This window comes from Syngnathus scovelli, chromosome 18 (genome assembly GCF_024217435.2).
Source record: "Syngnathus scovelli strain Florida chromosome 18, RoL_Ssco_1.2, whole genome shotgun sequence".
In the NCBI taxonomy this organism is placed as follows: domain Eukaryota; kingdom Metazoa; phylum Chordata; class Actinopteri; order Syngnathiformes; family Syngnathidae; genus Syngnathus; species Syngnathus scovelli.
Genome location: NC_090864.1, coordinates 8,299,367 through 8,320,481, shown reverse-complemented (window position 1 = coordinate 8,320,481; position 21,115 = coordinate 8,299,367). Strand labels below are relative to the sequence as shown.

The 21,115-nt window shown below is 39.8% G+C and overlaps 1 protein-coding gene and 1 long non-coding RNA gene across 2 annotated transcripts in view; one reads left to right on the top strand and one right to left on the bottom strand.

Annotated features, from left to right (window-relative positions):
• The window catches only part of LOC125985767 (uncharacterized), a 68,337-nt gene that overhangs the window by 44,308 nt on the left and 2,914 nt on the right, over nucleotides 1-21,115 (bottom strand). The gene's annotated exons all lie outside the window — the stretch shown is intronic.
• odad2 (outer dynein arm docking complex subunit 2) lies at nucleotides 1,611-20,151 on the top strand. Its single transcript, XM_049748839.1, has 21 exons — nucleotides 1,611-1,651; nucleotides 1,776-1,991; nucleotides 2,067-2,227; nucleotides 2,299-2,461; nucleotides 2,536-2,642; nucleotides 2,722-2,858; nucleotides 3,566-3,679; nucleotides 5,300-5,394; nucleotides 5,840-5,947; nucleotides 6,125-6,278; nucleotides 7,776-7,922; nucleotides 8,011-8,220; nucleotides 8,573-8,806; nucleotides 8,886-8,996; nucleotides 9,065-9,219; nucleotides 11,421-11,601; nucleotides 11,776-11,837; nucleotides 14,033-14,147; nucleotides 15,937-16,125; nucleotides 16,300-16,521; nucleotides 19,983-20,151. Exons 2-21 carry the CDS (start codon nucleotides 1,780-1,782, stop codon nucleotides 20,103-20,105), a joined length of 3,000 nt encoding a protein of 999 aa, XP_049604796.1. The 5' UTR covers nucleotides 1,611-1,651; nucleotides 1,776-1,779; the 3' UTR covers nucleotides 20,106-20,151.

The following is a 21,115-nucleotide window of genomic DNA, read 5'->3' as shown; positions in this document are numbered from 1 at the left end:
CCTTCCGAATCAGTAATGCTGTCCAATATATCTGAAATTAATATCAGCAATTCTTTCACCCAGCACATTTCAAATGCATCTTTAAACCTTTAGTCAGCATGACTTAAAAATAAACTTACATCATCATACTCCTTTTTTAAAAATAGATGCAAAATCAGCAGTGTAGAGCTTCAATGCAAAAACTGAAATAACCGTTTCATGTCATACAGAGACACTGTCATCGTTTTTCCTCAATGGCTTCAGGGTCCTAAATCTCTTTAAGTCCTCTATATTTGACAGGCATCGGTCCACTCCAAAGAAAGCCCTGGCAGTAAATGAGTGTAATTTGAAATACATACACTCTGGTGTGTTTGAAAGCCATAATTGCTGGTTCATAACCATGAGAGCTTCAAGCTAGTTTATTCTTGCAAAAAAAAAAAAAAAGAATATAAATTTAGCAATATCATGTTTTATCGATAGAAACTCATTGAACCATAATATAGTTGCTGTTTAAATGTATTTGTATTTTTTTTTTTATCTTTAGCAAGTACCTATGATTGGACATAATCCGAAGCTGAAAAAAATTGTGAATCGGAATCTGGCTGGAAGGAGGGGAACAGTAGCAAACATCCTTTTGGCCTATGGGTATGTTTATTGTTATGGTTAATGGTCTGTTGTGGAAGTTTGTGAGCGGATGCAATCAGGATATTCCCTAGAAAGGGAAGCTAGTGTCCTCTGTATTACGGTTCCGTTTAATCAAGGACTCAACATGTAAACATCACAAGAGCAGTTGTGTTTATTATGTTGAATTAAGCCTTTGAGCTTAGTAACATCCAAATTTGATTTTGCAAAAAGAAAAAAAGTGAATCGTTTCATTTAGAGTTTTGACAAACAGCAAATGGGCTTCAATTATGTGCTAATTACTGTTTGTTTGTTGCATTTTTTTTAAACAAAGGGTTTAAGATGCAAGTAACAGATTGACGTAAGTAAAAGTGTAAAAACATGCATGACTAGTCCCCAACATTACTCTTCAAGCTAAGTGCAAGTGCTACACACACAAAAAAAAAAGCTGAAAGTCACCAACAGCACTTTTAGAAACACAAAAACAACACACTGCTTTAGTCAAAAGTATAAGACGCATAAGAGGTATCAAACTCTGCACACAATTCACTATTACTAGTACTATTTTACTATGCATGATGCTTAGATTAATACATTGTGCACGGTTTGAATGCATAAAGTGACAAAAAGCATGGTAACCAATAAACAGGCGTTATTATAATTGACAAATGCAATGGAAAAGCGAGTTTTTATGATGTCATATGAAGACTCCAGTTGCGCATTTTTACTAACATTACGGTAACACCGTCGTCAGTAACCATGGCGACTAGACTAACAGGAAGAGTGTTTGTTTGAGGTTTTTCAAGCACGACTGCAAGTAAAGGTACGTTTGTGCACTTTGTGTTTCAAATGTGGAAGATGAAGTTCTTGAGTTTGTAAACTGCATATGCATTGCACATTTGCAATTGCATGTAACTGCATGCATTTTTGTTGTTATAATTTAAACATAGTGTAATAAATATGAGGCAACTATTAAATTGTTATCCTACCTTCCATTTTTGTTTAGCTGTCTCTTAGCAACCAAACGGGGCAGGTTGTTAACAAATATCAGGTAAGCTTGCCAGTACAAGTGCAACATATTTGTAGTGGACTCAGTGGTTCATTATTTATTATTATATTATATTATACAATATTATATTATATTTAAACCCCCCCAATTCTCTTTTTGTCTCCAGCATAATGGGTACATTATTGACCAGATCAGCAAAGTGGTCCTCAGAGGACAAACTCGATTTCATCCCGCTGAATGAGCTACTGCTGAAAGAGATCATGCTATACGTGGCGGATTTCAGCTCTCTGCACCCAGAGGAGTCAAAGATCTCGTTTGAGGAGCCGCTGCAATGGAATACCACTTTGGACTCAAATGACTTTGAAGCAGATTATGAATTAAAGTCAGTCTAATTATGATCATACTTAATTCATAATCTAATGAAGACTAGAAATGCAATTTTGTGTTGTCCCTTCAGTGACTCAGGCGGTGTAGAGTCCAAGGAAAAAGATGAGAACGGAATTCCAACGTTAGAGCTCTCTCCTCCGACTATTTCTGTGCGGAACTTCAACCAGCTGGCCAATATCATGAATATGGAAAATGATAAGAGATTGGATGAAGTTCGGGCTTGCATTGAAGGTAAGAAATAAACTGCACCCTGCATTTTAGTTCAAATATACTATCAATCTAATTTCCTTTTTTGTATTCAGAAAACAGAATGATCGAGGTGAAGATTGTTGGTCCAACTGTTGCTAGGATGATTGACAAAGAACACTCACAGGATGAAGAGTCAGAGTGCAAGATCCAGCTGCTACGTCTTTTACAAGATATGGGGAAAAATATTGGTCGCAAATTGCTCAAAGAAATATCAGAGTAGGTATTTTTTTTCTCTCTCAAATAATGCATATGCTAGATATCTGCTGCAAATATTTTTTAACATTTTTCAGAAAGTTCCGTCTCAACCCCTCGTTTGTGGACAACGAAGTGGAATATTTACAAGGTTTTTGCAGTCTAGGGGAAGATAGTCTGTTAAAGTCGGTTCAATACACATCAGGTTTGCATCTTATTTATATTCCACTTGCTTGAAATTGCTCTTAACACTAAAACCATCTGTCCTTCTCACTCCTCTCAAGACTATCAACATCCCAATGGATGCCGCGCCCCTTTATGGAGACAAATAGAAGGTGAGATGTGTTACCTGGTGATCGAGACCAATGACACAGAGACGCTCTACATCACCTGCAGCAGTTCTGGATTTTTTCTTAACATGGTAAGACGAGTGAGATGGTGAAAACACCATGAAATCATAGCTGATATTTTTGCTATATTCTTAGACTAAACAGTGTCCAATAATAATAATAATAATAATAATAATAATAATAATAATAATAATAATAATAATAATAATAATAATAGATGGAACAGTGTCCAATAATAATAATAATAATAATAATAATAATAATAATAATAATAATAATAATAATAATAATAATAATAATAATAATATGATTGGGTTTATTTAGGCAAGCTAGCATAATATGGAGAAATGAGGCAATCGGGAAACTGAATGGCTACCACCTCATACCAAACATTGGCTCCCTTTAAATCTGTTTTCAATCATTTTAAACGTTAATTTAACGCTCACTGCAACATTGACTCTTTCACTGACTTTGCTGACACGCCAGAGGTTTCCTGTCTGTTTCTTCACCTGGAAATATTTCAGCCAAAGTGGAGGGGTGTGTGTAGAAACATCAGCTTGGCATGGAACGGGTGACATTGATGCAAATGAAACCTCAAAATACGGTAGTGTCTTAAACCTAATTTAGCGGTTAACATGGCTTTACACTTCCCTTCGGCAGCTGCCTGGAGATTCTTTCTTGGCCTCTGAGCTACTCCCCGACTGGCATGTGGGTCGCATTAGGATTGCGGTTTAGTCGGAATTAATGAAAGTGTTTTTTTTTTTTATTCCCCACGCAGGGTGTTAAGCATGACGAGGAGGACGAAAGTGCCTATGGAATAACCAGTGATGTGTTCAAGAGCCTGGTTGATCTTCTGAAAAACAAATCACAACTCTTTGCTGAAAGTTCACAGGTACAGTGAAGCCAAACGCCTCATGTTTTTTCATTCTTTTCTTTTGTGATTGCGATGTATACTTTTTATTGAAAAGTGAAATTCCTCTTCAGCTTTAGCTTTCTAGCAGACATCTAAAAACTTGTGAGCCAAAATTGTCTGGTATTTTGGAACCGTCCATGAGTTCTTCCACCTTGACTAAAGGTTGGAGCTGAAGAAAAACAACCTTGAATAAGGATAATGCCAGTACAATACTTTTACCGTAGTGTCCTATAAAAATGACCTGTTGTTCTAGGTCATGTTTTTTATTTTTTATCATTATTTTCAGGTCCTCCCTGATTTGCTCACTGTATGACTCACATGCACAACGTAAACAGTGTGCATTGTGTAATTAGTCTGTGCTGCACTACATTGGTGAGCTAGTGTCTGCTTGGCAGTATGACGTATATTTGATCCAACATCAAACAACTTCACACACCACACATGCACACACAATGATGCAAGCTTCCAGACATTAAAATCTGTGATTTATTCAGTAGTACTGCTTCCTGCTTTGGTAATTTATTGAGATAATAAATGATCTTGATATTCAAGCAGCTCCGTTCAAAAATCTGATAATCATTTGTGAATTTTCACTTTTTAAAAATTCCCTCATTGTGTTTGCATCATTGAAACGTGCAAGCTGTGAGCACAGATTTGGTTTAGCCTCATAATCATTCACAAACTGTGAAAATCCGATTTGCACAAAGATGACTGGAAAGACCCGACAGATACAGTAGATGACTTCAAATGAACAAAGCAGAAAGGGAGGAAGCAGATTTTCCTTCTACATTTAGTGTTTTGGATTCATTTTGACATCTCAGCAAGATTGGAAATTGGGCATGCTGTGTCGTTGCATGAGAGAAAAAAAAAAAAATCTTAAAATTAATACCAACTGTTGTATGCTGGAGTCTGTGGTAGGAAAAGACACTGACAGTTGTTTTTTGTTAAAGGCTGTCAGGGACTCTACCATTTACATTACAATTTGCATCACTAATTGTGAAGACCATGGAATACATACAAAATGACAAAAAGTGTCAACGACTATATCGGTTATTTATAAACGGGTTGACGATTGCAAGCGTTAGTCAGCCTCTGACTTTTATGTATTGGTTTACTTGCAGTACTGGTAACTTTTTATTGAGGCATGTCAAAGAAATTTGAGCGTTCCCTTCTGTGAGAGCACATGGATTTTGTCCATTACACGTATAATGGAATTAAAGAAAGTCAATTAGTTTGAATAAAGTCAGACTGCGGCTCTGTGGTTTGCTTGGACTGACTTGAATATTTCCAATAGCCGGTCACTTTATGTTGAAGCAAAAACAAGTCTTTGGAAAAGTGATCGTTCATGCTTGGCTCCAGCTTGTATGTGGACGTCGTGGACTAAAATACATTTTGACCCTTTAAAATGTTAAGCCCTTAACAACCTGCGACAGTCGGCGCTATTTTTGCAAGGCAGGTGTGATTAAAACTTTTTAACCCCAAAAATAATGACGGAAAATGTATGACACATAGCCATTATTTTGTCTGTGCCAAGCCAGTCCCACTTTTCGGGGTGTAAAAATGAAATTGACTTGTTTTTCTTCTTTAATCATCACAAAGGATATCCAAGGACCTTTGAGTACGCCGAAATTAGTGGATGCTCAGACACAACTGTCATTAAAAAGGATCGAGAGGAAGTCGACACCGACCGAACGGTAAGATCCATCGACTGTTTCCAAATTGTAATGTCCTAAAAAAAACGGCTTGGTGAAAACACTCCTGAGAGGAAAGTGATATTTTGAGTCATTACATGCTTTGGGTAGTGAGCCAGTGGAACGACACAGTCAGCAAGACTAATAAATGCCATCACAGCATGGAGTCTTTCTGCACAATTAAAGATATGACCTGCAGATAGGAAATGCTTTTTTAAGTAACGCTATGTCGTATTTGACCTTAAAATAATAGATTTGAAAACATTTTGATGGTACGCTGGTTTGAAATAATGAGTGCGTTCTGTCGTTGCCAAGGAAACCCTGGACTCACTGCTGTGAGGACTGAGTAAAACTTTTAGATATAGTTTGAGTTACAATTATAAATATGGAATTATTTATTGTTACAATGGTGATATGTTCCAATTCTGAGTATTTTTTGTTTTAACAGTGAAGATGAAACGAAGACTTCTGAAATTGATGAGTCACAGAAGGAAGCCAAGAACGTGTCACATTTCTCAGAGTCCTCGTACGCGGATCAATTGTCCTCTATGAAAGTGTGAGTGTCTCTTTTGGTTTTCAGATTTTTTTTCAGAGCTTGATGTATTTGTATCAGGTGTGTTAGAGGAGGGAAACATTTAAAACATGCAGGATAGTCGCCCCCAAAGTTTCTGACATTACTGTCTGGTCCTAAGGGATCAAATAATATTTCCTGCTTTTTTTTTTCCTTTTTCAGTAAGTCCCAATTACAACCAGGGGAAGTTTTTAGTGAGACTTCATCTGAGAGCGATCAAAGTTACGAGGAAGAAGAACAGCCAGCGCGCCGTCAACGAAACACAGATCTGCCCTCAGAGTACTGGCAGATCCTGAAACTGGTCAAGTACCTTCGGGTAGGGGAACGTCAATGATGGATTTTAACCTCAATTTGAGATTTTAGTCATATTGAACTGCTGATCAGGAGGAAAGAAAAAGTTTAAAGGCGACGCTTCTGTCTGATTGAAGTGCTTGGCTTTGTCGGCGGATTCCTGTTTTGTGAGACAGGCTTGTTTAGTCGCCTATGCGAGCCAGAGAAGAGGGGAAAGAGCTGTCCAACGGCACCAGCTGTAGGCAGTGTTTGCCCACGCCGCAGATATATAAAAATGAAGCGTGCCTGTGACAAGTCGGACAGGACATATGGTGAATATTAATGTGTCAGAGAGGAAAGGAAAGGGGAAAAAAAAAATGCGGGTTACCCAGACTGACTCAGAATCCTACTTAGCTTTTTTTTAATTTTTTTTTATGGAGGACGTCATACAATTTAGATTGTCAGGATGTAGTTTCCAAAGAAAAATAATACAGAACTACACCCACAATAATAAAAGATCATACAAGGGTGTGATGTGAAAGAAGTGGATTCAGTCAGGGGGAATTAAAAAAAAAAACTTTTAGTGGGTTTCATACTTTTCAGCTGTATTTTGGTGTGTGTGTTCCTGTGTCAACAATCTTGTGCGCAGTAGGAAGCAACACGTCCCAGCTATCTATCTGTCTTCAAACCGCACCAGGCAGTTATTTATGGGCTTTGTCCAGCCCTCGTTTTTATATTACCGTCAGAGGCTGAAACGGAGCACGAGCCAAGTTAAATATCTGTTTTATTTTAGGCTGATCTTTATCCTCGTGCATTATAGACATAAGTTTGTACTACAGGAAGTTTCATACTTTCTCGAAGCCACACACTGATGCTCTGTTTTGTGTTTAATGCAATTTATGTTCATTTGCCCACATTACCTTTTTTTGGACTGCCAAACAGTGACATGGCTTTTCCAAAAATTGAAGTCAGGAGTGATTATGTAAAATTGATCAGTGTATTAGTTTTTTGTCAGGGGGAAAAATTGAAGAGGCATTTTAAGAGTTATGAGTGATTTATGATTATGTGAGTTTTAAGTCAAGGCAAATAGAAAGACGGAAAAAATATGTCCACATGTTCTATTTTGTTCTCTTTAATGTTTCAGTTAAAATGTTGTTGTTCGCTCGGGTGCAGGTATAAAAATAGGTGAGTGTTTAGCAACTGTCAAAACATATTTATCATTTCAAATGCCCCAGCCACATTAGTTTTGGGGCTTTGAATGCTAATAGTGTTCTTTCTTTCTTGGAGCAGAACCTAATGGCTTCTGGTCTTGGCACGAGAGTCGGAGCGCTGCCTTGTGTTAGCAAATAATTTATTTCCATCAGCTCCCACCGCAAAGCTAAACAGCCAACAGGCTGGGGCATTAAAACATTTTAGCTGGGGTTGTTACGGGGGATACTAGAAAGGGAAGGTGAGGATTTCGCTAAAATCTAACTTTTATAAACTTCCCGAAGGGCTTACGAATTGGGACGCAGCTTTTGACTGATGGCAATTCTAATTCCAGGCAGGCGACCAGACAGCCACTTTGTTGACTCTCTACGCCTTGATGGATTACGACTTGACGCATGAGACGTATCATTGGGCCATGCAGGACTCAGGTGGCCTCAAAGTCCTCACAAATATTCTACATTTGGACGAAGTTAATCTCCAAGTGAGTTATTTTCAACAAAATGCTTGCTCACCTTAATTAAACTCACAATTCCTACAAAAAACAGATTTTTTTTTTTTTATTGGATTAGCTTGGATCTCTGCAAATCATCCGAGACGTCAGCCACAACGCTCAAACCCGCCGAGCCATCGTCGACAACGGAGGCTTACGAAGCATCGTTAACGTCCTGGACTCAAAGAATAAAGACGTGAAGGCCTTAGCTGCCGAGACCATCGCTAATCTAACCAGTTTCCGCCGGGCGAGGAGAACTGTTCGAAAATACAACGGGATTAGTAAACTTGTGAGTATTTATCAATCAAAGCATTCATAATATTGGTTCACCTGTCCGAGTCTTTTTACAAACACCAGATTGGGCGTTGAAGCCAATCAGATAGAATGTCCCGCCAACATCCTTTGACCTGCATTCATGTTTGTTGACAGAGCGCCCTGTGATTAAAGGCTCTACACTCTTGTATATTTTCCTCAGACCCCAAATCAGATGTTCTAATGTGCGAGTCACTCAAACGAGTAAATTACTTTCACGCTGTGCTACGAGACCACCTTTGAACCCAACAGTGTTAGCCTTGCCTGCTCTGTCTCATTAGGAACGAGAGATTGAAACTGAATGATGTTGAATTTTTGTCTGTGATCAGGTGAAGCTGCTAGATTGTGCTCCTGATATAGCAAATGTAGATGCAAAGCAGGAGAAGGATGTCGAGGTGGCCCGATTTGGGGTGTTGGCACTTTGGAGCTGTAGCAAGAGTCCTAAAAACAAAGAGGCCATCCATAATGCTGGTGGTGTTCCTCTACTGGGCCGCCTGCTCAAGTCTACTCAGATGAACATGCTCATACCAGTGGTGGGCATCCTGCAGAACTGCGCTGACGAGGTGATTACTATTTATCCTCAGATTTAAATATATTAACAGCAAGATTATCTCACATCCAGGAATTATTTTGTAACCGCAGGAAAGTTGCAAAGATGACATTCAAACAGAGGGCATGATCAAAGACTTGGTCCAGAACCTCAGCATTGACAATGACGAACTACGGATACATTGCGCAAATGTCATTTTCAAGGTTTGATCTATGTGATGATCAATTTTTATTTCCCAGTTAGACATTAAATATATTGTTTTTAATTGCAGTGTGCAGAAAATAAGCGGACCCGCACCTTAGTGAATGAGAGCCGAGGTCTGCAGGCCTTGGTTTCACTTCTAGGCAAGACGGAAAACAAAACGCTCATGGCTGCCGCCACTGGAGCTATCTGGAAGTGTTCCCTCAGCCCGGAGAACCTGGATGTGTAAGCTTAAGACATAATGTCCCCTGGTTTTTGCCCACTAGTACACACATACACACACATGCGTTATTGTCATCATCTCATAGCGTTTAAATTTTATCACGAGGAAGGGGAGGGGGGGAGTGGATGTATCACTGTTTCCACTCGCATGATGATGTCTTTACTATTGTGTCTGGATGATGTAATTTTCTTCATAAAATGTTCTGTGGTCTTTAGCACCCAGACTCAAATACAGTGAAGTAAATATTTGATTGTTAAAAAAAATTAGCAGCTTCGTAAAACTTGTTAATATCAGCAGTTTAAGACTTTAGATGTTATAGTGAGTCACGATGGAGATGTGATCTTAGGAGGACATTTGTTTTTTGAGGTGAGATTATCTGAAAATACCTTCCCCTCCTCCCGAGTGAATAGTTGAAATGGACGAGAGAAATTTTTTCAGGGGGAAAAAAGGCTGAGTCGCTCTTAAATGCATCTTTCAGCACTTCATATATCATACGTGACAGAATGATATCCTACATTTAAAGTCTAATTTAAGTCTTCCCCCTGAAGTGGAGCTGCCACAAGTTAAGCAAAGCAGAAACGTCACAAAATATTTCATATTTTAACTGCCTTTAAACAAAAATATATGGCACGGAGAATAAAGCGTATAATATTTTTTAATTGATTATTGCTACACAATCATTTCACAACACTTTCCAAATAAGCGGATTGTAAATTCTCTGACCGCAACTTGGATTCATATAAAACAAGTTAACTGCATAAGCCTTTGATTAATATGACAGTTTGGAAAAGTCACTGCCAGTGCGGGCTACGTGCCATCTGTTCCCGCTTTTTTAAAATAGCACATAGCTACTATTGATAGCAGCAAAAGCAATAAATCAAATGGTGCCCAACATCACTTGTACAGCTTATTTAGTAGCACTTAAACGTATAAACACTAAAGTGTCTGTTTGCCCTCACACTAAATCACACTGTCACAAAGTTATCTTAATGATGGTGCCACAGGACCCAAATATGAATCGAGCTCTCATTTTGCGGACACTTGGGTGTGAAAGAAGGGTCAGATGTGGTCACGTCTTCGCAAGGAAGTCAGCATGGCGCAGAGCAAATATTTTTAGGATTTTTTTTTTCTTTCAACGCTGCCTTATTTGAATTTCTGAAAACGTCGAGGTCAGGCAGGAGCTTTGTGGACTGAGGTGACCAAGTCATTACTGTCAAATCATTTTGCAACATTTTTTTTTTGAACGTATAAGCTCAAAGGAAACAGACCTTGGTCGTTGCATTTTTTTTTTTTTTTTTAACATCGTTGATGTCCTCCACGGTCTGGACAGTGTACTAGTCTGGGGGACTCCCACTTAAGACAAGAGGAAGCATGTGTTAGCCATTTTGTCTGATTAATGTTTCATCAACGTGTTTATTTTAAGACAATATTGTCTACCACGCGCTTATGATTTTCAACGAACCTGCCAAAACTCGGGCAACGTGGGCCAAAATTTTATCAAGTTTGGGAATGGGAAAAGGACCCTGCCAGTGATGTGTGGAAAAAAGGGAACTTTATTATTTAGCGCAGATTTATGAATGCATCAATATGTGACCTAGTCTGTCTGCACATAGAGGTGTTACCGACACAACAATAAAGAAGTGGAAAATTACGATTTTTTTTGGTCAAATTTTAGGTTTAAAAAAAAATCTTGATCTTCCGTGTAATTTACGAGATTATATCAAAGTCTGTTTATCACATTTGGCTCATGTTTAAGGTGAATTTCACCCAAGTTAGCTTTGGCAGCTTGTCTGTTCATTAGCAATGTTTATTCTTGCAAGAATAGGCTATGCTTCTTCAATGGACTTTGACCAAACCGAAATGACCTTGGCCTTGTACACTACAATAGCTTCAAGCATCAAGACGCCAGCGACCGTAACCGTGAATAAAGATAGTGAAATTTAACTGTACATCAGGGGTTTGTGGAAGTTTGCTTCCACCACATGATATCCCTCTGCTCTAGTTTACTACTCAATCCAGTCAGGAAACAAGGCACAATGAAAAATAACAAAAACTTCTAGACAAGTTTCCTTGCTACCTCCGTGCCTGAAAATTGTTTGGGTAACGTTAGTGGGGAAAATCCTTTTCTGCCAAAGTCAGCCGGGTGAAAGTCAAATGATTGAACCTCCCTAAAAAAAAATGTCCTTTACTTTATCCTTGAAAGGTTTCAGGAGCAAAAAGTCCTGGAGACCCTGATCACCCTTCTGGACAACCAGCCTGAAGATGTGCTGGTTAATGTGGTGGGAGCCTTGGCGGAGTTTGCACAAAGGCCCGCAAACAAGATCACCATCCGCAAATGCGGAGGCCTCCAACCACTTGTTCGGCTCCTGATCGGACGAAACGAGGCATGTGTTTTTGAAGCCTCCTCTAAATTTGTTTCTAAGTGCATCTAAGTCAAGTCAAGTCAAGTCAAGTTTCTTTGTATAGCCCTAAATCAGTCTCAAAGGGCTTCACATAGACAAAAATTGACAATTATTCTCAAAGCATCCCCTGATCTTAAGTTCTTGTACTTCCACTAGGCGCTGTTGGTGAACGTAACCAGGGTGGTGGAGGCCTGCGCCACAGATCTGGACAACATGGCGTAAGTCTGTCTCGACAGAATTTACACTGTTAATGATGACATTACAATAGCGTACCTATTTGATGTGGCTTCGTTGTTAGAACAATTCGAGGCAGTTTACTCATGTCACCACGGAAATAACTTTAGACTACACTATTTGTCATTCAGTTCCTATGACAAGAGAATGAATTACTGTGTCATTAACTTGTCACATGTTGATGTTTAAAGAGCTATGGAGCTTTAATTTGTATTGTGCAGATAGATTTTGCTTTGATCCCTGGTTTAATCATAGTTTTGTTTAGGCTTTGCTTATTTTACCTGCTGCTCTAAATACCGGTTGGTTTAATTCCTGGCGTTTTACTGCAGCTTTGTGGCCACTGTCAAGACAAATACATGTAAAGCCCTTCCCATTTCCAAGACAACACGGCTGGGAATGCACAGTGACCCGCAGTCCAATGCAGTATTTACTCTGTGTTCATTTAAAAACCTCACGCTCGATACAGGAGAACAGCGAGGGACTTCCACCGGTTGGCTTTTACGAGACCGAAAGGGACCGCGAGACACTTCGGAATTAAGACGGAAATAAAACTGGCAGGGGAATTGTTCACGTCGTTAAAAAACTGCCATTATTATCATATCAGTCATTAAAACTACCATGTCGGATTAAGGCGAGTAAATGAGTCGGTTTTTCCAACCCTAACCCGACGGTATATTTAGGCCAGACCGTATAATTACGTTTTATAATTGACTTTATAGCGGTAAACAAAATGATATGTCAATAGCTGCGTTTTTTTTAATTAAATTGTATTTTAAGACGTGTTAGTCCAGCAGTTTGCCGTTCAATTTCAGCCAAACTGCTTTCTGCTGTGTTTAATTCAACATCAAAATTTTCTCAAATGTCACCATCATAAGGCCAGATTTTTTTTCAAGTCCTTTTCAAGCTTTTCCATGAATAACTCCAGTTGCGTTTTCTCCAATGGATCCTGTGTTGCTACAAGAGAGAACACACACTGTTTGATACCTCCAGAGTCTGCGGTGGCCTCCTCTAATCCATCAATGTCAGATGCAAGCTCTATGCTAATCTGTTTCATACCTGCTTCACAGGCAGACAGAGCTGTTCTGGCCGATGATATGGAGCTTCCTTTTTTTTTTTGGGTGCAGATTTAAGAGGCCCAGCAGACTGGAATTTTATGTTATGATCATTGGAGACTGATTTATGTGCAAAGAGAAGACAGATGGTGTTTGGGACGCCTCTGATGAGTTCATTGCTAGTCATAGAGATAGCGCAATTAACCGAATGTTTAAGTAATTATGTTGGTCAATTTTTATTTACATTCTGAACCTATGCAAAATGAAATATGGGTAATATTTGAGTAAACTTCACAGAAGCACCATAAAATATTAAGTGACCTGTTTGGTTTGGAAATGGAGGTCAAGTTTTTTTTTTTTTAGTCAAGCCAACATAATGCATACTAAAAATGTGTCTGTGTGTCTATATATAAATCTGTGCATGAAGCACTTTACACAGATGTCGGTTAACCTCTGACCTAAGCTTTTCCGTCGTGTGGGATTTGACTAAGCAGAGCAGCTGAGTGAGTTTTACGCCCGGGGAGGAAGTGAGTAGGACTTGAGAATGTGTTGTGGTGAAATGCTGATGCTGAAATTCATCAATTTTTATGGAGCCTGCTGTTAGCCGGGTGGATTTAGGGTAACATGACCGAACTTGGTCTACCCAAATCAGGGTTGATGGAGCAAGTTTTTCAGATCAAACAATATAATTATGATTTTGGTTGTAGTTTGCAGCAGGGTAGAACTGTACTACGCCATAATGAGAGTAATTATGGTTGCTACCAGAGTAAAATAAATTAGGAACAGCTCTAAATTTGATTCTCTGCGATGTTGTAGCTCATTCCATAAATTGCCATAAAAATAACTATTTTTTTCTTTTTTTTTTTTTTTTAAATTATTTAATCACAACATTCTGTTTTGTTATTTGGAGCTCCAAATTAGAAAATGCACAGCATGGGCTTTGTTTGGGACATTCCAAAAACATTTATTTTTATTTTAGGGTTAGGATTTAGGGTTGACTGTAACAGTTTTTCCATCTTGACTAAACTCACAGCCTGAAATTTCTTTCAACATAATTTGCATATTATTTCTGTCCTTATTCCACTCTGTCTTTTTACTTTCTCACATGAGTGTTTTTCCTTCCAAAGGATCATTCAGGAGCTTGATGCAATCCGCTGGGTTTGGAGCTTGTTGAAAAATCCTAACCCAGATGTTCAATCCAGTGCTGCTTGGGCTCTTTGTCCATGTATTGAGAATGCAAAGGTAGAGTATTTGTTTGTTAGCAATGTTACACAAGAACTACACAACTGTTTTCCCGAAAATATACTAAATGCTTTTTAATTTCTACTCTCTTTTCATGTTTGACTGGAACAATTCCCGTCATTCTGGAAGAGCAGATTCACATCTGCTTAATGTATTGTCAGTTTGAACCAAAAATATCAAACATCTAACAAACGTGGCACGCCACTTTTCTTTCATTTTCTCCAAATGTGTTTTTTGTCTCTTTACGATTTGTGTAACAATAAAACAGCTCCACCCATTCCATATTCACCATCTATAATTCATCCTCTGTAAAACCAAGATTTAACCTCATATGGCCGAGAAAAACAACAACAAAAAAATAAGGCATTTTCTACTTTTGTTAACTTTATAGTTTTTATCCTGTTTCTCCACAAAGCCTCCAACAACTTTAAGACAACCTTGGGGCCTAAATAGTTTTTGTTGTTCCACAATGAACTGAGCACTACTCACAATACAAAAACGCCTTTAAATATCACCAAGCCTGTCTCGCTGCAACCTGCTGCTGGGAGGTTAACGTTAGCAAGGGGCAGGGCGGTGTCAGACGGGGCTTACATGAACCACGGCTTAATAAGAAGCAGAACAGCTCCTCTGGCACACCAAGGTTGTTGAAGTGGGAAGCGGGTGAGCGGGCGGGGTGAAAAGACCCAAGTAATATCCTGTGGTGTTCCTTCTTATTCTGGCGCTGAAAATCCCGACTCAACATGTTATCAAGATACAGCGTGCATTTTTATCGTTGATGAACTCACACATGCAGCTAAACTTGAAATGCAAAGTGCTTGTTAAACTCCGAGTGTCATTATACAGCATCTGGGGGTCCATGAAAGAGATTCGGGGCCAGTCACATCGCAGCTGGTGCTTGTGAGAGCTTCCGCTGTCGCTGGGACTCGCGGCCAGCCGTCATCAGTATTCCTGACGGAGAGCTTCCTGTGTGTGTATGGAAGGGTTAGCTCGCTGGCCTTGAGCTCCATTACCCAACTTTTTCTACCCTTCGCTGCACACGTTTCTCATCTCCTGGCAAAGCATCACAGAGGCCATAGACGGCATCCTGGCTGGAATTCAACTCAAGCTGAAGTCGTGCTTTTAAACGCAGAAGAAAACCCGTGGGACTTAATATAGCTGGACACGACATTTTGTTTGACTTTACAATACTGAGAAAATAGACTTTGTAAGCAAACGACTTCAAGATCCTAAATTGTAATCAGAATACATTTAATCAAGAGTTCCACTGTCACGTTCGGAATGAACTAGGAGGACTTGTGAGCCCCTCTCAACAGGCGATGAGCAAACATTCCCACAGACGTACTCCAACATGATGTCCAAGGAGCCTGTGTGCTTTTTAGATTTAGACCTGGCCACTTCGGTCTGTTCTTCTGCAATCTAGCGAGTTGTATTTTTAAAAGAGTGCCCCGATGTGCCAAGCCCTACTGAAGCCCGTGCCCCTGCCAGCTCTTCCGCTGTGGTTCTTTTAGTACTCCCCACTAGACTCTTGGTTTGGTAACGCATTGCTCCATAAGTGGGTAAAAAGCCCTTGCGGTACCTGCCATGGCCATGAATTTGAATTGTGAGGTTTCTCTCACAATTCAACAGTTCTCCGAGGGGGGGAGGGGGTGGGCTATAAATGTCACCTCTAAGCTTTAAATTCCATGTGGTGGATTTGGTGAGAGTGCTGAAGAAGTTGTAGAATATTTCAGGCTGATTGCTTGGAAAGCAAATAAAAGTGTCTAACCTAAGCACTTTTTTTTGTCTTTAGGAAGCTGGGGAAATGGTGAGCTCCCTGATGGGTGCTATGGAGCTGGTCATAGATTTGCTCAAGTCATCCAATGACGACGTGCTGGCAAGCATATGCGCCGTGATTGCCAAAATCGCCAAAGACAAGTACAATTTGGCAGTTCTGACCGATTATGAGGTGGTCTCGCTCCTGGCCAAGCTGACTGACAGAGTAAGCGTACTCCGTAGTTTGTGTTCTTCTCGAAAAGACTTCAGAAGCATTAAATGCTGCTGCTTTGTATCCTTCACAGCATCCATCCAACTAATGAGACATCTGTAGATGTTGTTGCTAGGCAGCTTTCTGCTCCCTTGACTGATCTTTGATGGCATCCTGTTCTCCACGCAGCCCGGTGACCTACTTCGTTGCCACCTGGCTCAAGCTATCGCCCAGTGCTGCCCGTGGCGTAACAACAGGGCGGCCTTCGGAGAGGCGGGAGTCCTACCCCACCTGGCGCAATACTTAAAGTCGCAGGACACTAAAGTCCGTCATAGTACAGTGATGGCCCTGCATCAGCTGTCCAAGGAGTCAAACAATTGCATCATCATGCACAGCGAAGGAGTCGTCAAGGTCAGTCATAGGATTTTGTGGAAAATGATCATCCTAGTTTGAATCGTGTGAAAACTGTTCAAACCAAAACCGTGAATATTTTGACATCCTTTGACCGGCAACAAAAGTGTTTTTTATTCGGCTAAGGAAACACGGCTCAAATGTCGAACCATCATGGGAGTTCAGGAAAGCAAACACGGCAGTGTGTGCAAAGTGTCATTTCTCTGGTAGAGCCTACATGCCATTACAGCGCAAGTCAAAGGCTTGTAGCTGGTGGCAACCGTTGCTAAGGCCGCTTCCTGGACATCAGGGTAAAATGCAGAAACTTTTTTGGGAGCAGATTAGATGAAACTATACTAAATTAAACCTTCTGTGATGCAAAAAAAAAATAAAAAATTAAAGTAGAGCTTTATCCAGCATGCCTCCGACTCATACACAGAAATCTACGAACTGCAAATCTGTTATTTTATTTTTTTTAAATACTATTTATATCTGAACCAAAGCATTTTTTCCCATGTTCATAAAATTGGAGCACTTTATGCTGTTACAGTGGTTAAGCACTTAGCTGTAATTGCTTCACTTCACTGAACATTGGGTGTTCCCAAAACAATGACGTCCAATTTGTTAAATTCTTAAAGAACTGTTTTATTATACGCAATATTTTTTATCAGCCTGTATGTGCGTGTGTTTCTCGGCAAGTGTGTGTGAATGCATGACAAACCGCCCACTGTAATCTGCTGCAGTATTTGACCTTATTAATGTAGCAGTGAAGGATTGCAACAACTCTCCATAATGTATTTTAGGACTTTTAAAGAGCTTAACTGCACCCGGTGTTGCATTTGTTGTTAATCTCAGATGTGGAAAGCCACCACAGGCAGTCTCATTGTTGAGTCTGGCTTCAGTCTCAACGTACCTGCCCGACCCCGGGGGAGACATTCCGCTTTGAGAGCATGTCGATCACCACCGTGCAACGGTCATCTAAAAGATCTGCTCCGATGACATTTAGAGACACCCCGTAGAAAGAATTTGTCAAAAAACAACATCATCGGTAGTTTATTGACTCTTGATATGAAGGCGTCCGTGTTTAATTTATGGTGTGGTGTAAATTTATAGACCACCTTTGGTGTTATTGCAGCAATATTTCAGTGTGTTTTTCTGTGCCGCGGAGAAGCTCTCCAAACATGTTCGCCCACGTGTAGTGTACGATTTCAAATGAGCGTGGATTTTTTTGAGAACGTAATGTTCATGCTGTAGCACACTTAATGATGTGTGGAGCAGTACCCCGAGGCTCGCAAAGGAAATTAGGCATCCTAAAGAAAAGCATCTCGCTCTGGAAAATCGATTAGCTGCCTTTGTCATAGTTGTTCTAATCCTTCCGAAATGCTCCAATGTTGTCCTTCCATTCATCTTAATTTACTTGTTGTCCTTCACACATCTTTTTAACGCGGATGCTCAAGTTTTTTTTTTTTCTTGAGGAATCTATTGGCCTGATTGTAAATCAGGGGCATCTCAAAGGATTTGCCATTGAGAATTGAAGCCAGAGAGATGGATTGCCCGTCACCGTTTGATTTGACATCTACTCTTGGTATCTCACAGTTTTATACGGATGCGCTTGATTTTTGGATGACGCTTTGCATTGCTTCCAAAAGGATTGTTTGCTCAAAGCACAAATTCACATGGATACTTTTTGGCTCTTTCGTAGGAAATGAAGATTTGGCGCTAACTGGAAAAAGTAAAAAAATAAATAATAATAATAAATAAATAATTAGATAAATAAATAGATAAATAGATGAATAGATAAATAAATAAATAAATAAATAAATAAATAAATAAATAAATAAATAAATAAATAAATAAATAAATAGAGAAAGAAAGAAAGAAAGAAAGAAAGAAAGAAAGAAAGAAAGAAAGAAAGAAAGAAAGAAAGAAAAATTGGAATCACAATCAAAATTTCCAACTAAATTTCCTAATTAAAAGCTCCTCCTTGCTCCATCCTCTCCAGAAACCAAAGGTAGCAAAACATTCTCGCCTGCAGGGAATGTTTACTTTGACTTCCTCCACCAACTTCCTCTCCCCAACTGGGCTCAGCTAAACTTGGTGCCCCCTGCGTATCCTAACGCTTGAATCCCAGGAACGCTGGGAGATGATGGAGCCATAAATGGCAGGTCGGGGCAAGTGTAAGTCTGAACTACCTGCAGCTGGTCAAACGTGAGCACACTTAACACCGTGACACCTCCACGTGTGATCGAATATGTGCAATTGAGTGCGTAGCCCTCCCAGACTGCTTTAGAGGGGAGGCCCGAGAGAGTTATATGAAGCGTGTATACTTCCTTTCCCTTTCGTCTTGGAGGTCACAGGAGTTCTGTAAAGTGCAACAACCTCAGAAGAGCACGATTCCCAATTTCAAACGTAGCGGAAAGTGTTCGCCACACTCGGGGAATATCTAACAAGCGCTGTTTTATATTCTACGAGATCCCAGCTGGGAGGGGAAGCGCAAGTTTGAGAGGACGAGGGAGGGGGGGGGGTTGCAAAGAGAGACACGCTTATCTTAGCAGAGCTGCGTGCTTTGCGAGAACTTATTTGGCGGCGTCTGAATAACACGCAGTGAACGTTGGCAACATCTCGGCCTCTGGCACTTCTCAGGCATCCTCTCTTTTCACAAAAGAGACTTGTTAGCAAGCTGCATGTTTTCTCCAGCCTGTGGATGTGAGTTTGCTCACCGAGGTGTTTTTGGATGCTATTTAAAAATCCAATAAAACCAAAAGGGCAAATGTTTCACATAATCCCAACACTGCTGCATTGACGTGAAGCTTTTGGCGTTTTCTACCAAATGAAGTAAACATTCATGTTTATCGGGATGTATTGTTGTCACTTTATTATCAGTGCAAATATCCCTTTTGAAAATAAAGTGTGGTTTGGAAAACCTCAATGGGAATTTAAGAAGAAGCACACATTGAATAAATTTAGCTCCGTCGTATTTATGCTTACATTGACTTTTATTTTGACTCAATCCCACAACCACCCGCAAACGTAATGTAGTGATTTCCCTCCAGATAAAACAAAAGAAAGCTCACCCCCCCAAAAAAAAACATAACAGAGTTGGTTTCTCTCTCTAAATATATCCAGAGAGTTTCTACATGACGACGAAACAGTAAGCAAATCCTCTCAACTGCTCATTTCTGTGCTATCAAAATCTTGAGATTGTGGAAAAAATGCAGGAGCGTGTCACAGAACAATCTATAACTTGTTCCATTACACAAGCCACTAATAGTCAGATAGATAAAAATCTGATCTGGGCAGCGAGAAGGAAACTGAGTGACGTGGTTCATGCTCAGATTTTTAATGTCCGGCTTGAAATTGTGTGTTAGCACACATCGAAAACACACGTCATGCGTGACTTTTGCTCTTACAGACGAATGAGTCCAATGTTTGTCTGTGTTCCTCCTGCCAGCTCAAAGCTCTCTCTTGTGTACTCGTTGCAGCCTCTGATCCACTTCATGGGCTGTGATGATGATAAGGTCCGCAACGCCGCCGCCGACTGCGTGCGCAACATTCGTCTGCTCTTCCCAAATCAGTCTCGGGCCAAAAAATCACCACGCATGTAATGGAAGCAGGTGGCTATAAATAAAATGTTTTGATTAAATCCAAAAACCTAAGGGCTTGTATTTATTTGCTGTTGTGCTTAATCTTTCTGATCTGTTGCCTCATGAGGATGAGGTCATGCATGTAAGGATGACATCATCAAACTGATTGTTATTTCATTTTACGATTATTTACCAAGCGCACTGAAGGTTTAAACAATCGGATTTATGACTTGTTTGGGTGTGTGGAAGTTTGAGGGTTACAAAGGAGCTTCTGAGCAGTAACATAATAAATAAAGGACTCACTCAAATAAAAGATCACAGACAGGGCAGGCCTTGAGGTCAGCATGGACAAAAACTCGAGTAGAGAACAACTGACTACTTACAGTACTGTACATTTAATTAAATAAAATGTAATTGAAGCTATGATTTTATTTATTGATTTTCTTGTTGCCAAACTTGGTAACTCAGGGTTGCAATTGGAAATCTCAGTTTTACCTGAATTCTGAATTAGCTTATTTATTTTTGGAGGCTCCACAATGTGAAATGAATAAAATGAGAATTTTTATTTTTATTTTTGCTTGGATTTCTTGTTTGAGCGTGTTTCCAATAGATACTCCAAAGTTTGTTAATGTTTTTTTTTTTTCCATCTGATCTGGTTTGGCTAACTAACCCGCCCATATTGGGTTTGACTCCAGCACAACAGAAATTGGCAACATTTTTTATCTTAGATGCCACAGAAGCTTCTTCGGCCCTTAAGATTTATATTAGCTGTGTTCAAAAATAGGGGCAAAAGCAGAACTCCATCACTCTCTGAGGTTTAAACCACTCCCAGCTGTTAGACGGGGTCAAGTGGAGGAGCATGATGCATGGTGGGCAGTGCATGAATGAAGCAACTTCCTCACCAAAATGTCAGAAGCTAGAGGAACCCAAAACATCAGGAACTGCTTTAAAAAAAAAAAAGTGACTTTTTCATCCACCCTTTATGTTCTTTTCAAACAGCCTGTCATTATGATGTCATTGATAATAATATT

Excerpts from the sequence above, each read along its gene's own strand:
- odad2 (XM_049748839.1), top strand. The coding sequence starts at position 1,780 with ATGGGTACATTATTGACCAGATCAGCAAAGTGGTCCTCAGAGGACAAA. Across the intron at positions 3,680-5,299 it reads TCTTTGCTGAAAGTTCACAG|GATATCCAAGGACCTTTGAG; the intron begins GTACAGTGAAGC and ends ATCATCACAAAG. Across the intron at positions 5,395-5,839 it reads AAGTCGACACCGACCGAACG|TGAAGATGAAACGAAGACTT; the intron begins GTAAGATCCATC and ends TTGTTTTAACAG.